Consider the following 20,256-nt stretch of genomic DNA (forward strand, 5'->3'; position numbering starts at 1 on the left):
AGATATTAATTCAAGGGCAAAATATAAATGACATTTAATGGAAATTAAGCAGCCTAAACACCTAGGATCAGCAGTAATGAATATTAACATGGTTAATGAGTCATGACAAGATAGAAAGTCAAGGCCTCCAAGACCAGACACATCTTGACATTTGTAATAAACTGTATAAATGACTTAGGGGAGTCTAGGACCAATTTAGATCTCTTCCGATCTCATATACCTCCCATATAAATCACCTTCTCAGATAAACAGATTATAAGGGAAGGTAACAATATTGCTTTTCTGCGTATGCTTTCCTTAGAATAAATTACATTAGACCCAAAGAACCATACATTGTATGTAATATGATTTGGTTTGACTTAATATTATACAGATTATTGTTTATGAAGTCGGCAGTAAAATGAGGGGACTATTGTAAGTTACTCAATATTTCACCAAGATTTAATATGAGGTTTGGATTCTTACTAATTTTGGCGTATTGTATTTCTAATTACCCCAATAATCAAAGCAAAGGATAAAATAACAAATAGTAATTTCAGTAATGTTTTAAAATATAGAAAAATTCATGTTTATTGCTTAACAACATCAATAAAAGCGAAGGAGGAATATAATAAAATTATACAAAAGGAATTATTTGATTATACATACAACTGCATTATAAATAACTCTTCCAATTTTTTCATGGACTTTAGCTTTCATCAGTTCTAATACATTCATGATATAAAACAACCAGCACACTCAAGAAGACTATAAATATTTCCACATAAATAAGATACTTTATCTGCTAGAAATTATAAAAGAAAGAACAATGTCTGCTATATCGCTTAATATTTCCTTGTAGTTGCTGTGACTTCCCTCTTTCTACAAAACTGTTGTGCCCATTTTTGACACTGGAAACCAGATGTTTCAGCTTCTCTCTATCATTTGCAACTGAAACAGATCTTATGCTTTAAGGCAAACATAAGATTTAACAATCGGGAATATAAAACACATATATAAGAGGAATTTCAAATTGTGTGAAATATTAGGAATGTTCCCATAGTGTTCTATATAAGTGACATATCCTGCTTTTGATCAAATTCTATTCAATTTCATGGTCACCTAATATGCTTTTACATACCTACTTTTTGGAAATAGGTATAAATTAGATGAAAAATCTATTTTGTACATAATTATCAATTGCCAACAAAGCTAAACTTAAGAAACCTTGCTATTTGACTTCAAAAGAAATATAACATAGTTTTAAAATCTTGTTCATTTATCTTTTGTCTTGGGAACTTATTAAATAATTTATTTCATTTTTGGCAATTAAGTAAATCATTAGAGTATTCTAAATTTTCTTTAAAGCTCCTTTTTGTTCAATTCTTTTATTTTTATATCTTGCTATGCTTAGAGAATATCATTACTTAGTATTTTTTAGAAAAGTATAGCTATTTTTAGTTTTATTAGTAAAGAGGTTTCTTTTTTTAGATCCTATATTGAATTTCTGGCACACAGAACCAATGTAACTGTTAAGGGATTTTATATTAAATCTTTCCTGGATAAGATTTTATTTCTGTGAACTACAATAATGGTATTTCTTACAAACTCCTACATTTCTGTTTAAACCTGACACTGGTTTTTTCTGAAACATGTAGTTGAGTGGTTTCTTTCTTGGTTATTAAGTGAAGGAGCCATGACAATGTCCATTTAAGTGGATGACTTCTGTCTGAATTTGCATTGTGGGAATGAAGCTCTCTTGGTCTTGTTAGATCTATCACCACCTTTTTATATCTTTCAGCAGGATATTCTCCTGGACTGCCTATAAGATTTAGGAGTGAGGGGAAAAAACTTAAATCTGAAGCATTTATTTTAAAAACCTGTTTATTTCTGTGGCATCAAGTAGAAAGTAGAAAGACAAAAGCATAAGTTGATAATGAACTGAAGCAATTAGAATCAATATATAAGCATAACTTAAACTTGGAATTAGGACAAAAGATTAAAACAATTTGTAATAAATTGGACCTAATTTATAAGACATTGAATTTTATTAAAGGGAATATTTTGAGAAAGGAAGTAAATTACTTAGCATCTTCAAATATGAAAAGAACAAGAGGAAATAATGATTATTATTTCTATTTGAAATGTAAGGTATATGTTTCAATCATAGAGGAAATTATAAATCGATTCTTAATGCAGGCATTAAATCTGGAGAAGAGTACTTAAAAACAACGCAGACTGGGAAATGTTCAGATCAACAAAATCCAGTAACAAAAGATGAAACAAAAGAAGTAACACAGATATTGAAATTGAAAAAATCCTCAGGACCAGATGGCTTTTCTAAAATATATTGTAAGATCTTCCAAGAAATCTTGATCAAACTGTTAACCCGGGTAATGAATGAGATACAACAAGGTCAAGTACTCCTCTCTTTAATTTTACTGGCATCAGAAGTATGGCAGGGAAAAGATGACAAGAAAAAGAAATTTCAAGAATTAAACTGGCAAATTAAACTGGCAAATTAAACTTGCATATTGATAATTATACTTACAATTAATTAACCATCCAAGAGATTCCTGAGATTTGATATATTCAGCAGTACAATTCAGTATCATATTAAATTTATAAGATTCAGATAATCACACAGTATTTATCTGAAGTAAAAGCCAATATAATTCTGAAGAAGTATGTTGTGGTCTATTTTCTCAAGTGACTCACTGAACTCTGTGTATATCCACATCATTTCCTTGGTCCACTAATTTATCACATCATCAAAGAAGGCAATAAGGTTTATTTAGCATGATCTGCTTTTAATAAACCCAAACCCTGGCTTCTGGTAATCACTTTGTTCATTTCTAGGTGATCATAAATCCTCTGCTTGATTATCTTTTCCAGAATTTTACCAACGCTTGATATCAATCTGATTGGTGTGTATTTCCTGGTTTTCTTTTTTTCCCTTTCTGAAAATTGAAACCATATCAGATAATGGAGAGACTAACTTGTATAGATTTTAAGACTTATTTCTTAATAAACAAAGATGGAATCTTTCAAGATTTTCTTCAAAACAGTCACAATTACCCAGGGGTTTCAATATCTTCAAATAAAAAGCACAATTCAAAAGGATTTACAAAAACAAGGCAGAATATTTCTTTATATAGATATAAATGACTGTCCCTCTGGCTAAAAATATTCTGGGTGGTAAAGTTTAAGTTTGAAAATAAATCACAATATAAATAGTTAATAAAACATACAACACACACTCTAAAAATATGCCAGCTGAAAATCTCAAATTAATATAAATCACTTTGACTTCACTAACTTCCTATCCTCCATACAGGGACAAACAGCCTGGTCTTCAGCACCTTCCAGAACAGGGATCCACAACCCCTGGGTACACGGCCTGGTACCAGTCCGTGGTCCATTGGGACCCAGGTCGCGCAATCACTGGGCAAGTGCACAAAGTTATCCGAGAGTCTCTAGTACCTCGTAGGATCCCTGCTCCGGAGCTTGTCGGGTGTGAGTCCCTGCTGGTGAAGTTGGACCTCAAGGGTCAAGTGGGTTTGCTGTTAACGTACCTGCCTCCCAACAGCGTTGCAGCAGCCCTCCCCTCGCTCCTTGAGTCGGTAGCCGAGCTGGCGATTGAGTTCCCCAGGCTTATAGTTCTGGGGGATTTCAATTTGCCTTCGCTCGGTGAACACTCTGATGGAGCGCAGGAGTTCATGGCTTCCATGACAGCCATGGGCTTGACCCAGGTAATTCGGGGCCCAACCCATTCAGCGGGTCACACGCTCGACCTCGTATTCCTCTCGGAGCAGTGGACTTGTGATCTTGGTCTGAGGGGTAATGAGATCATACCCCTGTCGTGGTCAGACCATTGCCTACTGAGGCTTGACTTTCGGAGGCCAAACCTCCGCTGTAGGGAAGAGGAACCGACCAGATGGTTCCGCCCCAGGCGACTTATGGACCCCTTGAGGTTCCAGACGGAGCTTGGGGTTATTCCTGATACTCTCGCCCACAGTCCGGTGGAGACCCTGGTTGCAGCCTGGAACTCAGCAGCGACGGGGTCTCTTGACCGGATTGCGCCACTACGGCCGCTCCGAGGCTGTGGATCCAGGAGGCCTCCTTGGTTCACCGAGGAACTCCGGGAGAGGAAGCGCCGGAAGAGACGCCTAGAGCACTTGTGGAGATCCAACAAATCCGAATCAAGCCGAGCACTTCTAACATCGTGCATCAAGGATTACATCAGGGCAATTAGGACGGCAAAAAGATCTTATATTGCCACCTTGATTGCCTCCGCCGAGTCGTGCCCAGCTGCCCTGTTTAGGATAACCCGTTCCCTCCTAAATAGGAGGGATACGGGGGACCCCCTGCAGGGTAGGGCTGAAGAGTACGTCCAGTTCTTGGCGGACAAAGTTGCTCGGTTTCGGTCGGAGTTGGACTCCGATTCTGCAGATCCAGCCGAGGCACAAGGGGATAATCTGGTAGACCATCGCTGGGTTGAGTTTCAGGATGTTGCCCCTGGGGACGTGGACAAGGCCATGAGAGCTGTGAGTGCCTCCACATGTGTACTGGACCCGTGCCCCTCCTGGCTGGTTGTCAACAGCAGGGAGGTGACACGGGGCTGGATCCAGGCGGTTGGATCCTTCGGGAGGGGGTCTTTCCCCCCACACTTAACCTCTGGAGAGCCAGGGATGGAGGCTATGCCTCCATCCTGGTTCTGCTTGACCTCTCAGCGGCTTTCGATACCATCGACCATGGTATCCTTCTGCGACGACTGCGAGAGGTGGGGGTGGGAGGCACTGTTTTGCAGTGGTTCTCCTCTTACCTCTCGGACAGGTCGCAGTCGGTGTTAGTTGGAGGGCAGAGATCGAACCCTAGGCCCCTAACATATGGGGTGCCGCAGGGTTCGGTCCTGTCTCCCCTACTTTTCAACATCTACATGAAACCGCTGGGCGAGATCATTCAGCGGCACGGGATAAAATACCACCAGTATGCGGACGATACCCAGCTGTATCTGTCCGCCCCATGCCAACTCAATGAAGCGGTGGACGTGATGAACCAGGGACTTGAAGCTGTTAGGGACTGGATGAGGGCTAACAAACTCGTGCTCAACCCGGATAAGACCGAGTGGCTGTTGTGTTTCCCTCCCGCCAATTTGGCAAGTATTCCATTGCTCAGGCTGGGGGGTCAAACATTACACCCCTCAGACAGGGTCCGCAACTTGGGAGTCCTCCTGGACCCACAGCTGACTTTCGAACACCATTTGTCAGCTGTGACTAGGGGGGCATTTGCCCAGGTTCGCCTGGTGCACCAGTTGCGCCCCTACCTGAACCGGGAGGCTCTCACAACAGTCACTCGTGCCCTTGTGACCTCTAGGCTGGAATACTGCAATGTGCTCTACATGGGGCTGCCCTTGAGGAGTATTCGGCGACTTCAGCTAGTCCAGAATGCAGCCGCACGAGCGATTGTGGGTGCACCTCGCTTCACCCACGTAACACCTATCCTCCGCGAGCTGCACTGGCTACCTGTCGATCTCCGGATACACTTCAAGGTGCTACTTGCCACCTATAAAGCCCTCCATGGTAGTGGATCTGGGTACTTGAGAGACCATCTACTGCCGATTACCTCCACACAACCTATTAGATCTCACCGATTAGGCCTCCTCCGAGTTCCATCTGCTGGCCAATGCCGATTGGCAACCACGTGGAGGAGAGCCTTCTCGGTGGTAGCTCCGACCCAATGGAACGATCTCCCCGTGGAGATTCGTACCCTCACCACCCTCCAGACCTTCCGCACAGCCCTTAGAATCTGGCTATCCCGTCAGGCCTGGGGCTAAAGATTGTAACCCGCCCGAATGGTATGAATGTTGTGTTTTAATCAGGTATTGTCTTATATGTAAAAGTCTGTTTTCCCCCCTTCCTTTGGATTGTGAGCCTCCCTGAGTCAGTTCAGTTCAGTTCAGTTGAGTTTATTTATAGGCCGCCCTTTTCCCTGAGGGGACTCAGGGCGGCTAACAACTTGTATGGGAGGGGAGGACATACAATAACATAAAAACACAATATATAATTAAAACCAAGCAACATTCATACAACATTCGGGTGGGGGCGGACTATGGTCTTACCCCCAGGCCTGACGGGATAGCCAGATCTTGAGGGCTGTGCGGAAGGTCTGAAGGGTGGTGAGGGTACGAATCTCCACGGGGAGATCGTTCCAGAGGGTCGGAGCTGCTACTGAAAAGGCTCTCCTCCGCGTAGTTGCCAGCCGGCACTGGCTGGCAGATGGCACTCGGAGGAGGCCCAATCTGTGAGATCTTATGGGTCGAGAGGAGGTGATTGGCAGGAGGCGGTCTCCCAAGTACGCAGATCCACTACCATGAAGGGCTTTGTAGGTAGTAAGAAGCACCTTGAAGCGCACACGGAGATCAACAGGTAGCCAGTGCAGCTCGCGGAGGATAGGTGTTATGTGGGCGAACCGAGGTGCACCCACAATCACTCGCGCGGCCGCATTCTGGACTAGCTGAAGCCGCCGGATGCTCTTCAAGGGCAGCCCCATGTAGAGCACATTGCAGTATTCCAGTCTAGAGGTCACGAGGGCGCGAGTCGCCCCAGGGAAAAGGGCGGCATATAAATAAACCTACAAACAAACGAACAAACCTACAAGTTCCATTTGTGCAAACAACAGGTGCATGCACAAACCCATTCTCTCTTTCCCCCCACCACTGCCAGGGCTGATCTGTGGAGCTGGAAAGGTTGGGAACCGTGTTCCAGAAGAAAAGCAGGATTGCGGCCAATTTGACCTTAAAAAGTATGGTGTCTCAAAGAGCAAGATCCACTTTCTGCAAGAGGTTATTCTGTAACTATAACCTTTCCCCTACAGCTTGAACTAATAAGACGGATAGACAGAGAGCCAGGAAGAATGCCTTGAGAGATAGGAGAAAGAAATGTGACCAAGACAATGATCAGATAAAAGAACTTGAATCTAGGACAATAATGTAACATGTCCCTAGTTCACTTACAGAAAAAGGGTGTCAGCCCTGAAGCCATTTTGAAGCCATTTTGAGACTTCAGGGTTGCCACACTGGAGCTGAGGGATAGGGTGGGAGGAGTAGAGATAGCTGGGGTTTTATAGTCTAAACAAAATACTTTCTCCTGGAAACCAAGGACATTCCCACAGGTGGCCAGAGAATGAGAAGGAGTGAAGTTACCACACAACCGGCCAGCACCTTGATTGGTGTCTGATTGTTTGGGAAAGGGGGAAAACTTTTACTTTTAATTAGGTGAAAACTGCTGGAACCTTCTGAGTCGTTTTCACCTGAACTGTGCCAATATGATGTATCCAATAAAACTATTTGAGGAATCTACCTGCCTCGGAGTTTTATTTGCTATGGGTGTTTTACTTGTAACCCTGACATTGGGAGAGATAAAATATATTCAGATTTGTATGATTCTTTTACTATAGCTTTACAATAATAACGTTGGTTCACATTGTTTCCTAATCTGATTTACCTTGAAGAATTGATAAACTCAGGTAGAGATGTGACTGAATTTGAAAAATGTATAATATAAAACCCAGAACAACTCTTGTAGCTTTTTACAAATGGTTATTGAAATACAACTGAAAAATTAACCAAGTTAAAGGCTGCATAACTAATTGGATGCAGCGTCTAAATAAGATAACTGATATGCGATCATAAAAAGTTCAATGGAAGGCAAATATTCCTAAGTAACATATTTATGAAAAGGACAGAAGATACTTTATTGTTACTCTGGTGCCCACTGCCAAAACAGGTAATTCATTCTTTAAAAATGGCCAGAAATGCAGTAGGTTGGATTTTTCCTCATATTTGATGCAACATTATGAAAGACTTTATTAAAGAATAAAATAAACCTTAAAAATGAATTATCTTTCTTTCCAGTTGTTTTTCTGGTAAATGTCACCAAACTTTACATTCCTACATTGGCTCTGTATATGATAATAACTGCCAATATACTTTATGCCTCTTACTGGAAATCACATTCTCTCTTTAGAAGAATGGCAACATAAAATGTTCAAATGTTTCAGAAGTTTGAAGAATAAATCTGATACATAATTTAATTCAACTTGGAATCCACTCGTGAGTTATAATTTCCATTTAGAGACTCCCTGCACCTGACGTTTGTCTTTTTCTTAACATAAGTCTTTTGTTAATACACTAGCTCCAGGGGAGGCCAACCTGCAGCTTTTAAGCTTTTTGAAGCCAAGACTCTAGCACAATGATTATATGATGCACAGCTAAGACCACCTTCCAACTCTGCATCACTGAAACTTGTCCAATCTAGACTTCTAAGAGCAATTTTTCAAATTCCCCACTGCGTTACTAATACAATGTTACACGTCGAAGCTGAAATTACAAGAGCAGAAACCTCAATAGGGCAGGTTATGTTAAATTATTGGCTGAGATTTTTTTCCCCCCTAGGCTTATTCCTCCTGGTATTATCAGGTAGATTCCAAACCAGGTGAAAGCGAGTAGTTCACACAAGAATTTATTCCTATGGCTTTTACTTTGTTACTTTTTCTCTATTTGGGTTATAAGCAAATAACAATGACAATTAGACAGGATCTGTTTTACAAAGCCTATCACACTGGGGCAGGCTATACTCCATAGTTTCACACAACTGACTATACACGATGCCACCAGTATTGCTGGAAGGAAGTAGTCTGTTTATTTAAAAAACAGCACTAATTTTACATAAAAATATAGAGGCAGTTTGGTAGTGGTTAAAGCACTAGTCTAGAACCGGGAGACTGTGATTTCTAGTCCTGCCTTAAGCACAAAGTTCTTTCTCATCCCTGAGAAGGACACAATGGCAAAACTATTCTGAAAAAACATTAGCTCTTTGATATAATCCAGACAAGCACAACCATGAGTATTAACTCTACATTTATTGAAAGATTACATGAATAATATCTTGCCAGACTGAAAGTATTTCCACCCTGCTTTAGTTTTTCTCCAGAAAAGTAGGCCAAGTTATTTCTAAAACACTTTTCACATCTCCTCTCTTTAGCCTCCTTATAGACTGAGAAATCTTTTACATGTCACTTGTCCAGCTCATGTCTCCCAAAGTCATTCCTGGATACCTTATAAAACCTTGACAAGAAAACTGCAAACACTAATTCAGGTAGTCACTACCTGAAGGCACCCCTCCTCCCCATTACTAAAACATAAAAGTATTATAGTAAATGCAAAACAAATCAAATAATTATATCATTTTCAAAATATATTTTAATACGAGTTTATTTGCTATTTTTCATTTTTTATAAAAAGGGTATTTTACACAAAAAGAAAAATAGTAAACCTGCAACATACTGTACAATGTTATAAAGAATAAATACAAAAGGTAAAATGAGTAAAATGTAAAGACACTATTAAAGAAGTCCAAAAGTTGTTCATAATTTTTACATACTTACACACACACACGCACGCACACACACACACACACACAGGGGGGGAAGGAGAGAGAGAGAGAGAGAGTTTTAAGAATTGAAAAAATACCATATACCTGTGTATATACAGAGTCACTTATGTGAAATGGGCAGCTGCATAAATTTATCTCACAGAATTCTCTTCCCATTCAATATATGGCCAAACTGCAAATAGGAGAATGGGAAGAAACCAATTACATTGCTTAAGTATCAGTTTGTTTGAATAATGTTGAATTAAACACATTTGTAATGGCAATTTAAGAAAGGAGTGCTGTTTTGAATTTTCTTTCTTGTTCAGACTTTCCTTTTCCTTGATTTTCCCATCAGATTCCTGAGTTAATTAAAATCAATATTTTACATCAATTCATTATTTACTCTTCTGGAGGGAAGAATTTAAAAAAATTCTAGGTTTAGATGAGAATCTCTGTTGAACCAACTGACTAGTTTATCTTTAATTTCCAAATCCTGAGAATCACATACCATTTCCAATTCAAGTGAAAAAAAACTTGAATCTTCAATATTCAGAATTATCAAATAATAAAATCTCTTACTCTATGTAAGTGCAATTCTCAATAAGAAGGTTTGCTTTTCCTTGCAAAGTAGCTTTGCATATTGCATCAAAAATATTTTTTTTAATTGCCAAGTCATCCAATGGGGTCAATTAAATGATCCTCTGAATTATAGCCAAGGACTTCCAATAAAGATAGTACTCAATCATAAGGAGCCATTTCTATATACAGAAGGGATGGAATGCGAAAGTCAAAAATTATTACATATTTTTTTTTAAAATGCATTAAAAGGCTTTTATTTCAGGCTTAACATAAGAAAAACAGCCAGTACTTTGGCAACTTTTAGTAACAGATTACTAAAGATTTATCTAGAATTAGAAAGATTAATAGAAATGAAATATGCAATATCTTGTGGTACGGAAGGACAGAATAATGGAATTACAGCCTATCTTGCTCTCGTTCTCTGCCTCTCCATCCGTGTAAAACTATATTTTATAGAATCTTCAATCATCTGTGTTTTATAATTTAGGAATTTAATGCATTTGATTTTTGTAATATTATATTTTTATATTAATGAAACTTTGAAGAAACAGCAGTCGAAACACGAAATAAAAAATCCTATCTGTTTGAGCCATTAGTTGTAATTTGGACAAAGGTAATTGTGTCCAAGGTAAATGTACTGACCAGGAAGAATATCAGTGCTACTAACAGTTTTTATAAGATCATGAATAATAATGGAAGTTGAGTAATAGCTTGGAAAATCTGACATACAATTTTCATTGTTTAGGAAGTAAAAACAATCTCAGTGGTTCAACACAGGAGAAAATAAATAGCAAAACAAAAATACTAGAAAAAGAGAGAGATAATGTAAAGAAAAGACTGAAACAGTCAGACAACAGGAAAGAGAGTGTCACCAACCAATGATATTGTAAGGTTATTTAGAAGCCCAGAGCCCTTATCTGCTGAAAAAACATGACATCCCTCAGACTTAGCAAATCCACTTCACCACGTATATAAATAAATGTAGAAATAAACATTGCCACCTTTAAAAGACCACTCCACAAAATCATTATAATCAACATTCTGAAATGACCTAACTGCAGTAAAGGAATAAACAGATAAAATATTAGTTATATAAGAGATTAAAAGAGTACATTAAACATTTGATTGCTACAGTAAATGGCAAGATATTTGTAACGCAAGAACAGAAAACATGGAAAATATTAAACTGAGTAAATAACATTTAGGAAAATCTTTTTAAGAATCAATAAGGGGAGAAAATAGTATGCTTTATTTAAGATTAGACAAGGAAATTGGAACCTTTATAGTACTAAACCTTGTAATAACCTTGAATTGGGCAAATTCAGGCATTATAGGGCAACAATTTTCAAACCAAGATACTTTAAGTGGGCTAACTTACAGAATGTACTCAAAATCCAGGATGACTACTGAGGAATGAAACTTGGCAAAGCTGTGGCTGCTTGAATGTCATTGGCTGCTACTTATGCTGCGAGTGCCTGCTGCAGTCATGGGATCTTCATTTTCAATGTCCCATGACAGTTTTCCAGCAGTTTCACAATCCCTCACTCCTTTCCACTCAGCAGCAACCACTTGCCCGATGGCGGGCAAAGAAAGGGGCAGGAGGGGAAGGGGGTTTCCAATGCTCCCTGCCAGATTCTTACAAGGAAATTCAATGGGGAAGCCAGCAGGAAGTTGGAAGTTGCTCTTGCTACCACTGATTTTTTTTTATCCACTCTTGACCATCCTGCTTCTTTCTTTAAGTAAAGAAATGTCTCTGAAATGATGGCCCAATGGGGGCATGAGCAGCCTAGTATAATCTGCAAATGAACTTATAAGTAACAAAATAGGTTTGAGGCAAAGTTCAGAGACAACAAATCAGGCATAAATGTAAATGTTTTCTTCAAGTCAAGCTCAGTTTTTGGTAAGGTAATTTTATGTAAAAAACCATAGTATGAAAATGGTTACTGCTGGCTTCTGAATTATTTTTTAACCTTCCCTACAGTCCTTGCTATCTCTTGTGATCTCTTAGCCAAATAATAACCAGGCCAAATTTTGCTCATCTCCTGCTGTCAGGCGCAAAACATTCAAGTCCACATATGGTGATTCAATTCATTTTGCCATGACTTAATATTGTCCAAGTTTCAATTCCAATTTTGAGCTCTTTAGTAATGTATATCTTTTGTAATGTGCTAGAGTTATCCTTGCACCATATAGATGTATCTTAATAAAGTGGTATGTTTTGTTAATATGTTTTAGAATTAGATTACTAAGAAGAATTTTGGTTTCATTTCAAATTGGATGGCTAAATTCCTCTGGATAATCTGTACATTCCTTTGAGGTACTTTTGAAATTTGTTTTACATGTTCACTACATAGAATGAAATGTTTCTTGTGTCTTATGACATTTCCAACATTTATTACTATACGTATTTCCTGGTGATTATTAATGGAATTATATAACTATTATAAAATATTTTATATGTTTTTCCTAATATTATAATTTAGGGTAGATTTTATGCCATTGTTCCATAATTGCTCCCATCATTGTGCTATAACTTGTTTCTTTACACTATTGCATCCATTTTATCATGCATTTTTTTATTTATTCCGTCCCACTATCATAATTGAACAAAAATGTATGTATCCATTCTAGTAAATGTTCTGAATCTATGGCCCTCCCTCATTTTTTACATCTGTTTTTATTCTTCCAACAATTTGTAGATCACCAAGCATAATATATTCCCCCCTACAAGATAGAATCCTTACCTGCTCAAAAATTGCTTTATCTATTGGTTTAAAGCAGACATTTTAAACTTCATGTTTTATGTGACCAATATCCATTCTAAAAATGAATGAATTGGTGAAGTACATATGATAGTAGGAATAATAGAAAAATGAAAATGATTCTTAGAGAAAAATAAATTAGAAAATAGAACACTAAAACATTTTGATGTATTTTTTTGTTAATAATTTCCTTACAAAGCTTTTCTCAAGGCCTTTCAACAACTATGAATACAGGAAGGCAAATCATAGTCTTTGAAACTCTCAAAGTATTTCTTGAAGCAAACAATTTACAGAGTAATGACCTGTAAATTATGCAAAGCAGCCTTTTCAATGGATTCAATAGACTTTTTGAGTACTTTAAAAAGAAAGAACCTTTTCTAAGCATTTATATAGCTCATGATGCATAAATAGAAGGACACTTTATTTACCATTAAGACAATCTGAACTGCTTAGTTTTACACCTAACTCTTAAGGGCATCCTTTCAAAATCACATTCAGAGGTTAATTAACATTGGCAGACATAGAAAACATCATAAACATGCTGATCTACATGTTCAAACATTAAGTTAAGGGAAAATTGGGAAAATGTGAATATGTATTTTAAAAACACAAAATAATTCAAATATATTTAATATTTTTATAATCAAACTATGAAGAGTGGAAAACAAATCTTTCTTACTTAGCATTTCAGTAAAAACAAAAATTAGTTTACAACCAATTTGATCCACCCATATACTAGAAATTTAGTTTCTCATCCATGGTCATTTCTTCTTGGTCTTGATTCAGTATGGTGGTTTTCAATCTTTTCTCAAAATCACAGGCCTAGATGCAAATATTTGGGGAGGTGGATAATGCAACAAAAAGCATTTCTGGGGTTATCTACAATTGTATTCAATAATCCTAAAAATCATATAAGTTTGCTTTATCTATTGGTTTAGAGCAGACATTTTAAACTTCATGTTTTATGTGACCAATATCCATTCTAAAAATGAATGAATTGGTGAAGTGCATACTAAATATGATTCATATGATACTGCATAAGCAATACTGATTACTCAATATATAGTATTAGGTTGTCTATGATATAATATAAAGCACGTATTTCATTATAAGTTTTAAGTTTCATGGAGTGCCTGGTAGAAGGAACTGCTTTTAGAATTACTTCCAAATCTAGCAAGAAAGCTTCCACCATCTGAAAAGTGGCTCCACATATCAAGGTGGAAGAAACTCATTAGACTAATTTGGAGAAAGTCCCTCTCCCAGCCCTCCCAAACTCACTGGTTTATTAAGAAGAAAATGAAAGAGGGAAATCTGTATATATTGTCATGAGCTCCAGTACGGCTAATAAATAAAATTGTAATTGTGTCTTTGTTTAAGGTGACCAGACATAACGCTTTTGGCGGGACACCCCCGCTTTTTGATGCATTTTCCCGCGTCCCGCCCGCTTTTTTAAAAGGCACGCTTTTTTTGGCGCTGGCAGCTCCCGCCCATCAGCTGCTGGGCTGGCTCATCGTTCTGTTCTATGCTACCTACAAATTTAAGCCAGCCCAGCCTGCCGCTCACTGATTTGATTGGCTGGACTCCAGCCAATCAGTGAGCTGGCCAACCAGCTCACTGATTGGCTGGACTCCTTAGCTGAGGACGCAGAGGAGTCTCCATTTTATTTTGTCTTTCTTGTTGGGGTTGCAGCTGCGCTTACTGGTGGTGAGTAAAATTAATCATGTTTTGTAAAAATTTTTACTCGGGAGTAAATTTTACTTACTCCCGAGTAAAATTTTTACTCGGGAGTAAAATTTACTCCCGAGTAAAAATTTTACTCGGGAGTAAAAAGCGGCTGCCGGTCGCGCAGAGAACTTCCACGTGGTTCCATCCAGACTTGCCGCCCGTGCTGGCTGGGAACTCCGCAAAGCCAAAGGGGGAGAAGGCAGGGGGCTGTCTCCTCCTCCCAGCCCAGCAAACAGTCCTTTTTTCAGCTGTGCAGACAACTTCCACGTGGCTCTCGCAGCCCGGCAGAAGCATTTTTTCGGGGGAGGGCTCTGCCTTAAGCAAGAATTGCATTAAAGACCAGAGCAACAGGTATTTCCTTATTTGCCTGGAGAGACAAATAATTCCTAGGGATACTTGCCATGTTCTTTCATCACCATGACGATCTTATTTTTTTGAGCTAAATGTATTTTTCCAGTTTGAATTGGGCATAATCTTTTTTTATTGATCCACTGTCAGGAAGAGGGATTATAATTTAAAACAGATGATTTCAGTGGCATCTTTTTTATTAATTTAAATTTCTTTCCGTTCTCCATACCCATCTTCTTGTATCAAATAATAGCTGTGGATTCATTGGTATTAATTAAGTGTATATGTTTGAAGCAGTGCAGGAAATCTTGAAAACTTATGAATTTCTCTCCCCTCTGTGGCATTAGGCCTTAGTATCTGATTTGCTATATAACTTAGCAGTAGTTATTAGCACTCTTGGTGAATGATTCCCTTTTCTCAAATTATCTTGAACAATAGTTTGCAGTGTTTTCATATCTTGCACCCAGCTTTTTAAATTTATTATTAAATAATTTGTATTCTATCAGGGGCTTTCAGCAGTTTACAGCAACAAAAATGCCAAATAAAATTATATTATTATAAAATCATTGTAACAATTCCACAAAAACAATAAAAAGAAAATCCAGTGATAAAACCATATTAAATCCCAATGGCTCTAGAAGACAGAATAATTTGTACAGCCTTCCTGAATGGACAGCAGGTTAGGGCTCCCTGCTCTTGGGGGAGGTTTCCAAAGGATGGGCACCAGCTGAAACCTTCCTCCTGAGAAAGCCCTACCTTTGTCATGAATGGGATTACAGGGCCTCCCCAGAAGATATTTAAAGCTCTGGTAAGATAGCTTTGAGGGGGGTGGTCTTTAACTATTTGGACTTTAAGCTGATTTTGGAACATCTGTAAATTTGAAAGCACAAAAAATGCTATTGGCTTGTTTCCAGATGAGTCATTTACTGTAAGGAGTATAGGCTCAATGTATTTTAAAATAATATTTTATTTATTGTGCATATGATTTTTTAAAATAGTGGTATTCTGTGTTGATTCTTTTTTTAAATTGTCTTAGACTATTTAAAAAAAGATTCTATCCAAAATAAATTGAAACAAGCCATTTTTAAAATTTCTATGCACAATACTTTGAAATGGACTCAGGAGTCATGATTGACACTGAGTGAATTTGCACTTTTAATAATCAGGAAGATACAATGGCATTGAAAAAAGTGACTGATGACCATTTTTCACACTTAGCGACCATTTTCACACTTAGCGACCGTTGTGGCATCCTCATGGTTACGTGATCAAAATGTTGATGTTTGGCAACGGATTCGTATTTCTGATGATAGTTTGAAATGGTGACAGTATAAATTATTGCTGGTGTAATACTTAACAATGGTTTTTAAGGATTTCTTTTATTTATAGAATACCTTTTTTATTATTTTGGGGGGATTTTTACTTTTAAATTGTTTATAAAATGTATTTACTACAAGAAATGTTCCTTTTTGCAAATGTGATCTTTGCAAATCTTTGTGATGCAATATGTTCAGACCAGGTTTATGTGTCTCAAAGTGGCTGCTATTCTATAGGCAGGCCAGGTTGGTGCAAGGCAGCTTTGCCAGATTTGGTGTGTTTCACCCTCATTGAATTTTATATCGTATAAAGAATGGAAGGAGGAAGGAAGAGAAAAAAGGAGGAAGGGAGTGAGTGAGGAAAGAAGAGGATGGAAGGAGGGAGGAAGGAAGGAAGGAAGAGAGGGAAAGAGCAGAAGACAGATAAGGTGAAGGTAGATAAGCAAGAGGAATGAAGGAAGAAGTGAGGAGTCTCGAGGAGGGGGAAAACATTTAGTGACCAAAGTTACAATGGCATTGAAAAAAGTGACTGATGACCATTTTTCACACTTAGCGACCGTTGAGACCATTTTTCACACTTAGCGACCATTGCGACCATTTTTCACACTTAGCGACCGTTGCAGCATCCTCATGGTCACGTGATCAAAATTTTGTTTGGCAACAGATTCGTATTTATGCTGGTTTCAGTGTCCTGGGGTGACCTTTTGACAAAAAAATTTTTTTTTAATCAAGCCCCCCCCCCCCCCCCCCCCCCCCCCGGTCAAGGGTGTCCCTCTTCTGAAAATCTGGTCACCTTATCTTTGTTGGGAAATAGGAAAATACAAAAACAAAAATCATGGAGGTCAACAAGCTGGGCAGAAATGTCAACACCATGGGGAAGTTATAATCAAGAACTGTTACTCCAGAAAGAGGAAGGTCCATTAAAAAGCAATTTATTTTTCTGAAAGATCAACAAGATACCTTTAAAATATAATAATCAACTTGTCTGATATCTCCTTTCAAACTGCATCCAATTCTACTTCTGCTACCATAGCCTATACCTTTATCTTCCCTTTATTGTTTTATTTGAAAATCTTGGAGAAGAACAAGCTCTCAATTGTAAACAAAAGTTCTTCTAAGAAGGCCTATAGCTATGTTGGTGGCTCTGTAGTGTTTCCAATGGCCTCACATACAGCATCTTCTTCAATCTGCCCTCTGGTCAAGGGGACATGAATGCTTCACTGGGAAAATGAACCTTTTTGTTTTGCAGGAAAGCTTGAGTATCCATTGTGAAACAAATTGACGTGATAATTCAGTTTTCCAATAGTACAGAAAATCAATCCAATTTGATCAAATTTAGTCATAATCTTGCAACAAAATGTAAAAGAATTTAAATATACTTATTTTTCAATGATTTCATGCAATAACATTTAGGATTAATTACATAAAAGTGTACAATAATGAGAATTGAACAAAGTGGATATAAATGGCTAAAACGTATCTCAAGTTGCCATTCTTTCTTCTCTAGACATTACACTTTACTGGTATTTAAAATAGCAATTTACCTTTGTTAACTTCCAGAAGGCAGAACAATTCATACAACACTCTCTTTCTTCCAACACAGAAGAAAACCTAGGAACAGTCAACACCTAATTTACAAGATTCACTTGGTTTAAAAGAGTTCCATTTATTTCTCCTCGGTTTGATCCAGCCTCCCACAAACTTGCACTGCAGAAAGTGGGGCACCGTGACATAAAACGCAGAACTTCTTTTTCCCAAGTTCTTTCATAAAGTCTTTAATTTTCAGTATTTCTCACAGTAGCCTTTTGTTCTTTTCTTATCCCTGTATTCATAAATGCAACATCTTACGTAATATTGGGGTGGGGGGGAGAAAGAAAAAGATTACAAATCTTTTTGCCATGTTAAAAATATTCAGTAAATTTAGGGTGGTAAAAATAGCATCACTGATTAGCAACCTATACTTAGGCATAATTATGCAGAAGTAAAAGCCATTAGTTTTATGAGATTATTTCTAAGTAAACATGAAATGTAGTCCATTGCAGCCTTATTCTATAACCAAATTCATTATCACCACCACCACCACCATCATCATTCTATTCCTCTTCCTCCTCCTCCTCTTCATCTTTTCTCTTCATCAGAAAGAATGAAAGACAAATATCAATGCACCATTTTAAAGACTACACCAAACTGGATAGACATAACATTTCATAAGAGATGTTAGCAAAAGTTTAATATTCTTCATACTAAAACATAATTGAGGGGAGGAAAATAGCAGTTCTAGTTGTTTTACTTACCTATTTTAATTCAAATGAAAATGGGAAACCATACGATTACCCAAAGTCTGTGAACAAGTCCTATTTGGCTCTTAGTGACAAAAATCACTAGCATATTAATCACTAGGGGGGAAAATATGTATATGAAAGTACCAAGACCCCGATGGAAAACATCATTAAGCTCTAAAATACTTTTAACCTTGAGCAGAAAAGAATCTTGTCAACCAACAATTTGCAATACTGTATCCTGGAAGGCACTTCTGCAACTGTCATTCTAACACCCCCCCAGGCAGCATCATTCAAGCAGCTCAAAAGGAAGACTCCAAATTGGCATCTTTGGTGGCATCTCTTAGAAATACAAGGCTGCCTTCACATAAATGCTTAACCTGCTTATTTAATTAACCCATTTTCTGATTCACAGGGCACAATTAATCATAAAGTGAGTCCAGAGTTTGCGTGATATGAAAAGCCATATAAAAAATAATAACCAAGATTACACTAAACCACACTTAGACCGGATTTAAAAGAAAATCTTTAGTTAAAGTGGTGCAAAATCATTTACATAGGAAGGGTGCTCATATGGAAAGGTTTTTGGTGAAGGCACAGAATATGCCCTTCAAGTTCAGCACTTCAAGCCTTTGCCCTTGTTAGCGCCCATGTGTGAAGGCCACGGGACTCGGTTCCCACAGAGAGGTCCGGCTCGGTGCGTGTAACAGATGAGCGATCCGTCACAAGAAAGGGGCCACGGTGGATGATTCCACAAAAGAGTCGCGTGCCCCGACTCGGAGGTAGAAACCGAAATGAGAGCGGTCGGATAAGGATTCTGCATCAAAGGAACTCAAACCACTCTTAGGGACCAGTGCAAAGCAGCGCAGAGCCACCGCCTGGAGAGCGACCGCCAAGGAAGATCACGGTTGCGGAGCGAACCAAAATCACTACGCGATCTACGGGGTGGAGGAGATGGGGCGGGGGGGGGAGGGAAGGTTGATGGGAAAGATGGAAGGAGGAAGGATCCGCGAAAGCAACGGGCCGATGGAGTCCAAGGCGCGGGGGCGGCAGATGGACACCAAAAGACGCCCGAGAGAGAAGCCTAAGAAGGCGGAGATGAACGAGGACAGGCGAGCGCTTTGCAAGGGTCGGACTGATGGATCGCAAGGTCCCCCAAGGGAAGGCGCCCGACTCCCCGGGCTTACCTGGCATTCGGTGCCGGTGACCCCCGGGCGACAGAGGCAGCTATAAGCAGGCTGAGGCGAAAGAAAAAGCAACGGCAGGCGGTGGGGCGCGGCGGGCAGTTTGGCTAAGACCGGCGTGCAGGTGCCGTTGTTCTTGCAGGGTTGGCTTAGGCAGGGGTCCGCCACGCTCTCCAGGGACGAGGCGGTGGGCCCGGCGAGGGAGGCGCGGCGCTGGGCCAAGCAGAGCAGCATCAAGAGGAGCGGGACGGCACGAGACATAATGGCGCGGGCCGCCCAGGGAACCAAAGCAAAGAGCGCGCCCGGCTCGGTGCTCCGGTTACCAGTAAGAAGGAAATGCTGAGGAGACGGCAGAGCTTACAGCGGCTTCCCAGCTCTGACAACGTGCGGGCGGAGACTGGGGAGGGAGTGGTCGGGCATGGCCACACGTCAGCGCCAGTGACCGATAGAGGGCGCTGCTGGGACTTTGGCGCTGGGAGCCCACGGACTGGAAGAGGGGCGCAGCTGGCCGGCCAAGGACAGGGAGGCGAACTCCCGGGGCGAAGAGGAGAAGGCGAAAGCCATAAATGGCAGCACGCGCGCGCTGGGCAGCCTGCGAAAAACGGGGCTGGTCGTAGGGAGAGGTCGTAGTTATAGGGCGAGGAGAGGGA

General features: G+C 39.4%; 1 protein-coding gene across 1 annotated transcript in view; it reads right to left on the reverse strand.

The window, feature by feature from the left end:
• Window positions 1-19,966, reverse strand: part of DNER (delta/notch like EGF repeat containing) — a 137,994-nt gene extending 118,028 nt beyond the window's left edge. Inside the window, exon 1 of the mRNA XM_032224850.1 lies at window positions 19,610-19,966. Coding sequence (XP_032080741.1) covers window positions 19,610-19,867 — 258 coding nt within the window. The 5' untranslated portion in view covers window positions 19,868-19,966. The remainder of the gene's footprint in view (window positions 1-19,609) is intronic.
• Between the last annotated feature and the right edge of the window lie 290 nt (window positions 19,967-20,256).

This window comes from Thamnophis elegans, chromosome 10, assembly GCF_009769535.1.
Source record: "Thamnophis elegans isolate rThaEle1 chromosome 10, rThaEle1.pri, whole genome shotgun sequence".
In the NCBI taxonomy this organism is placed as follows: Eukaryota; Metazoa; Chordata; class Lepidosauria; order Squamata; family Colubridae; genus Thamnophis; species Thamnophis elegans.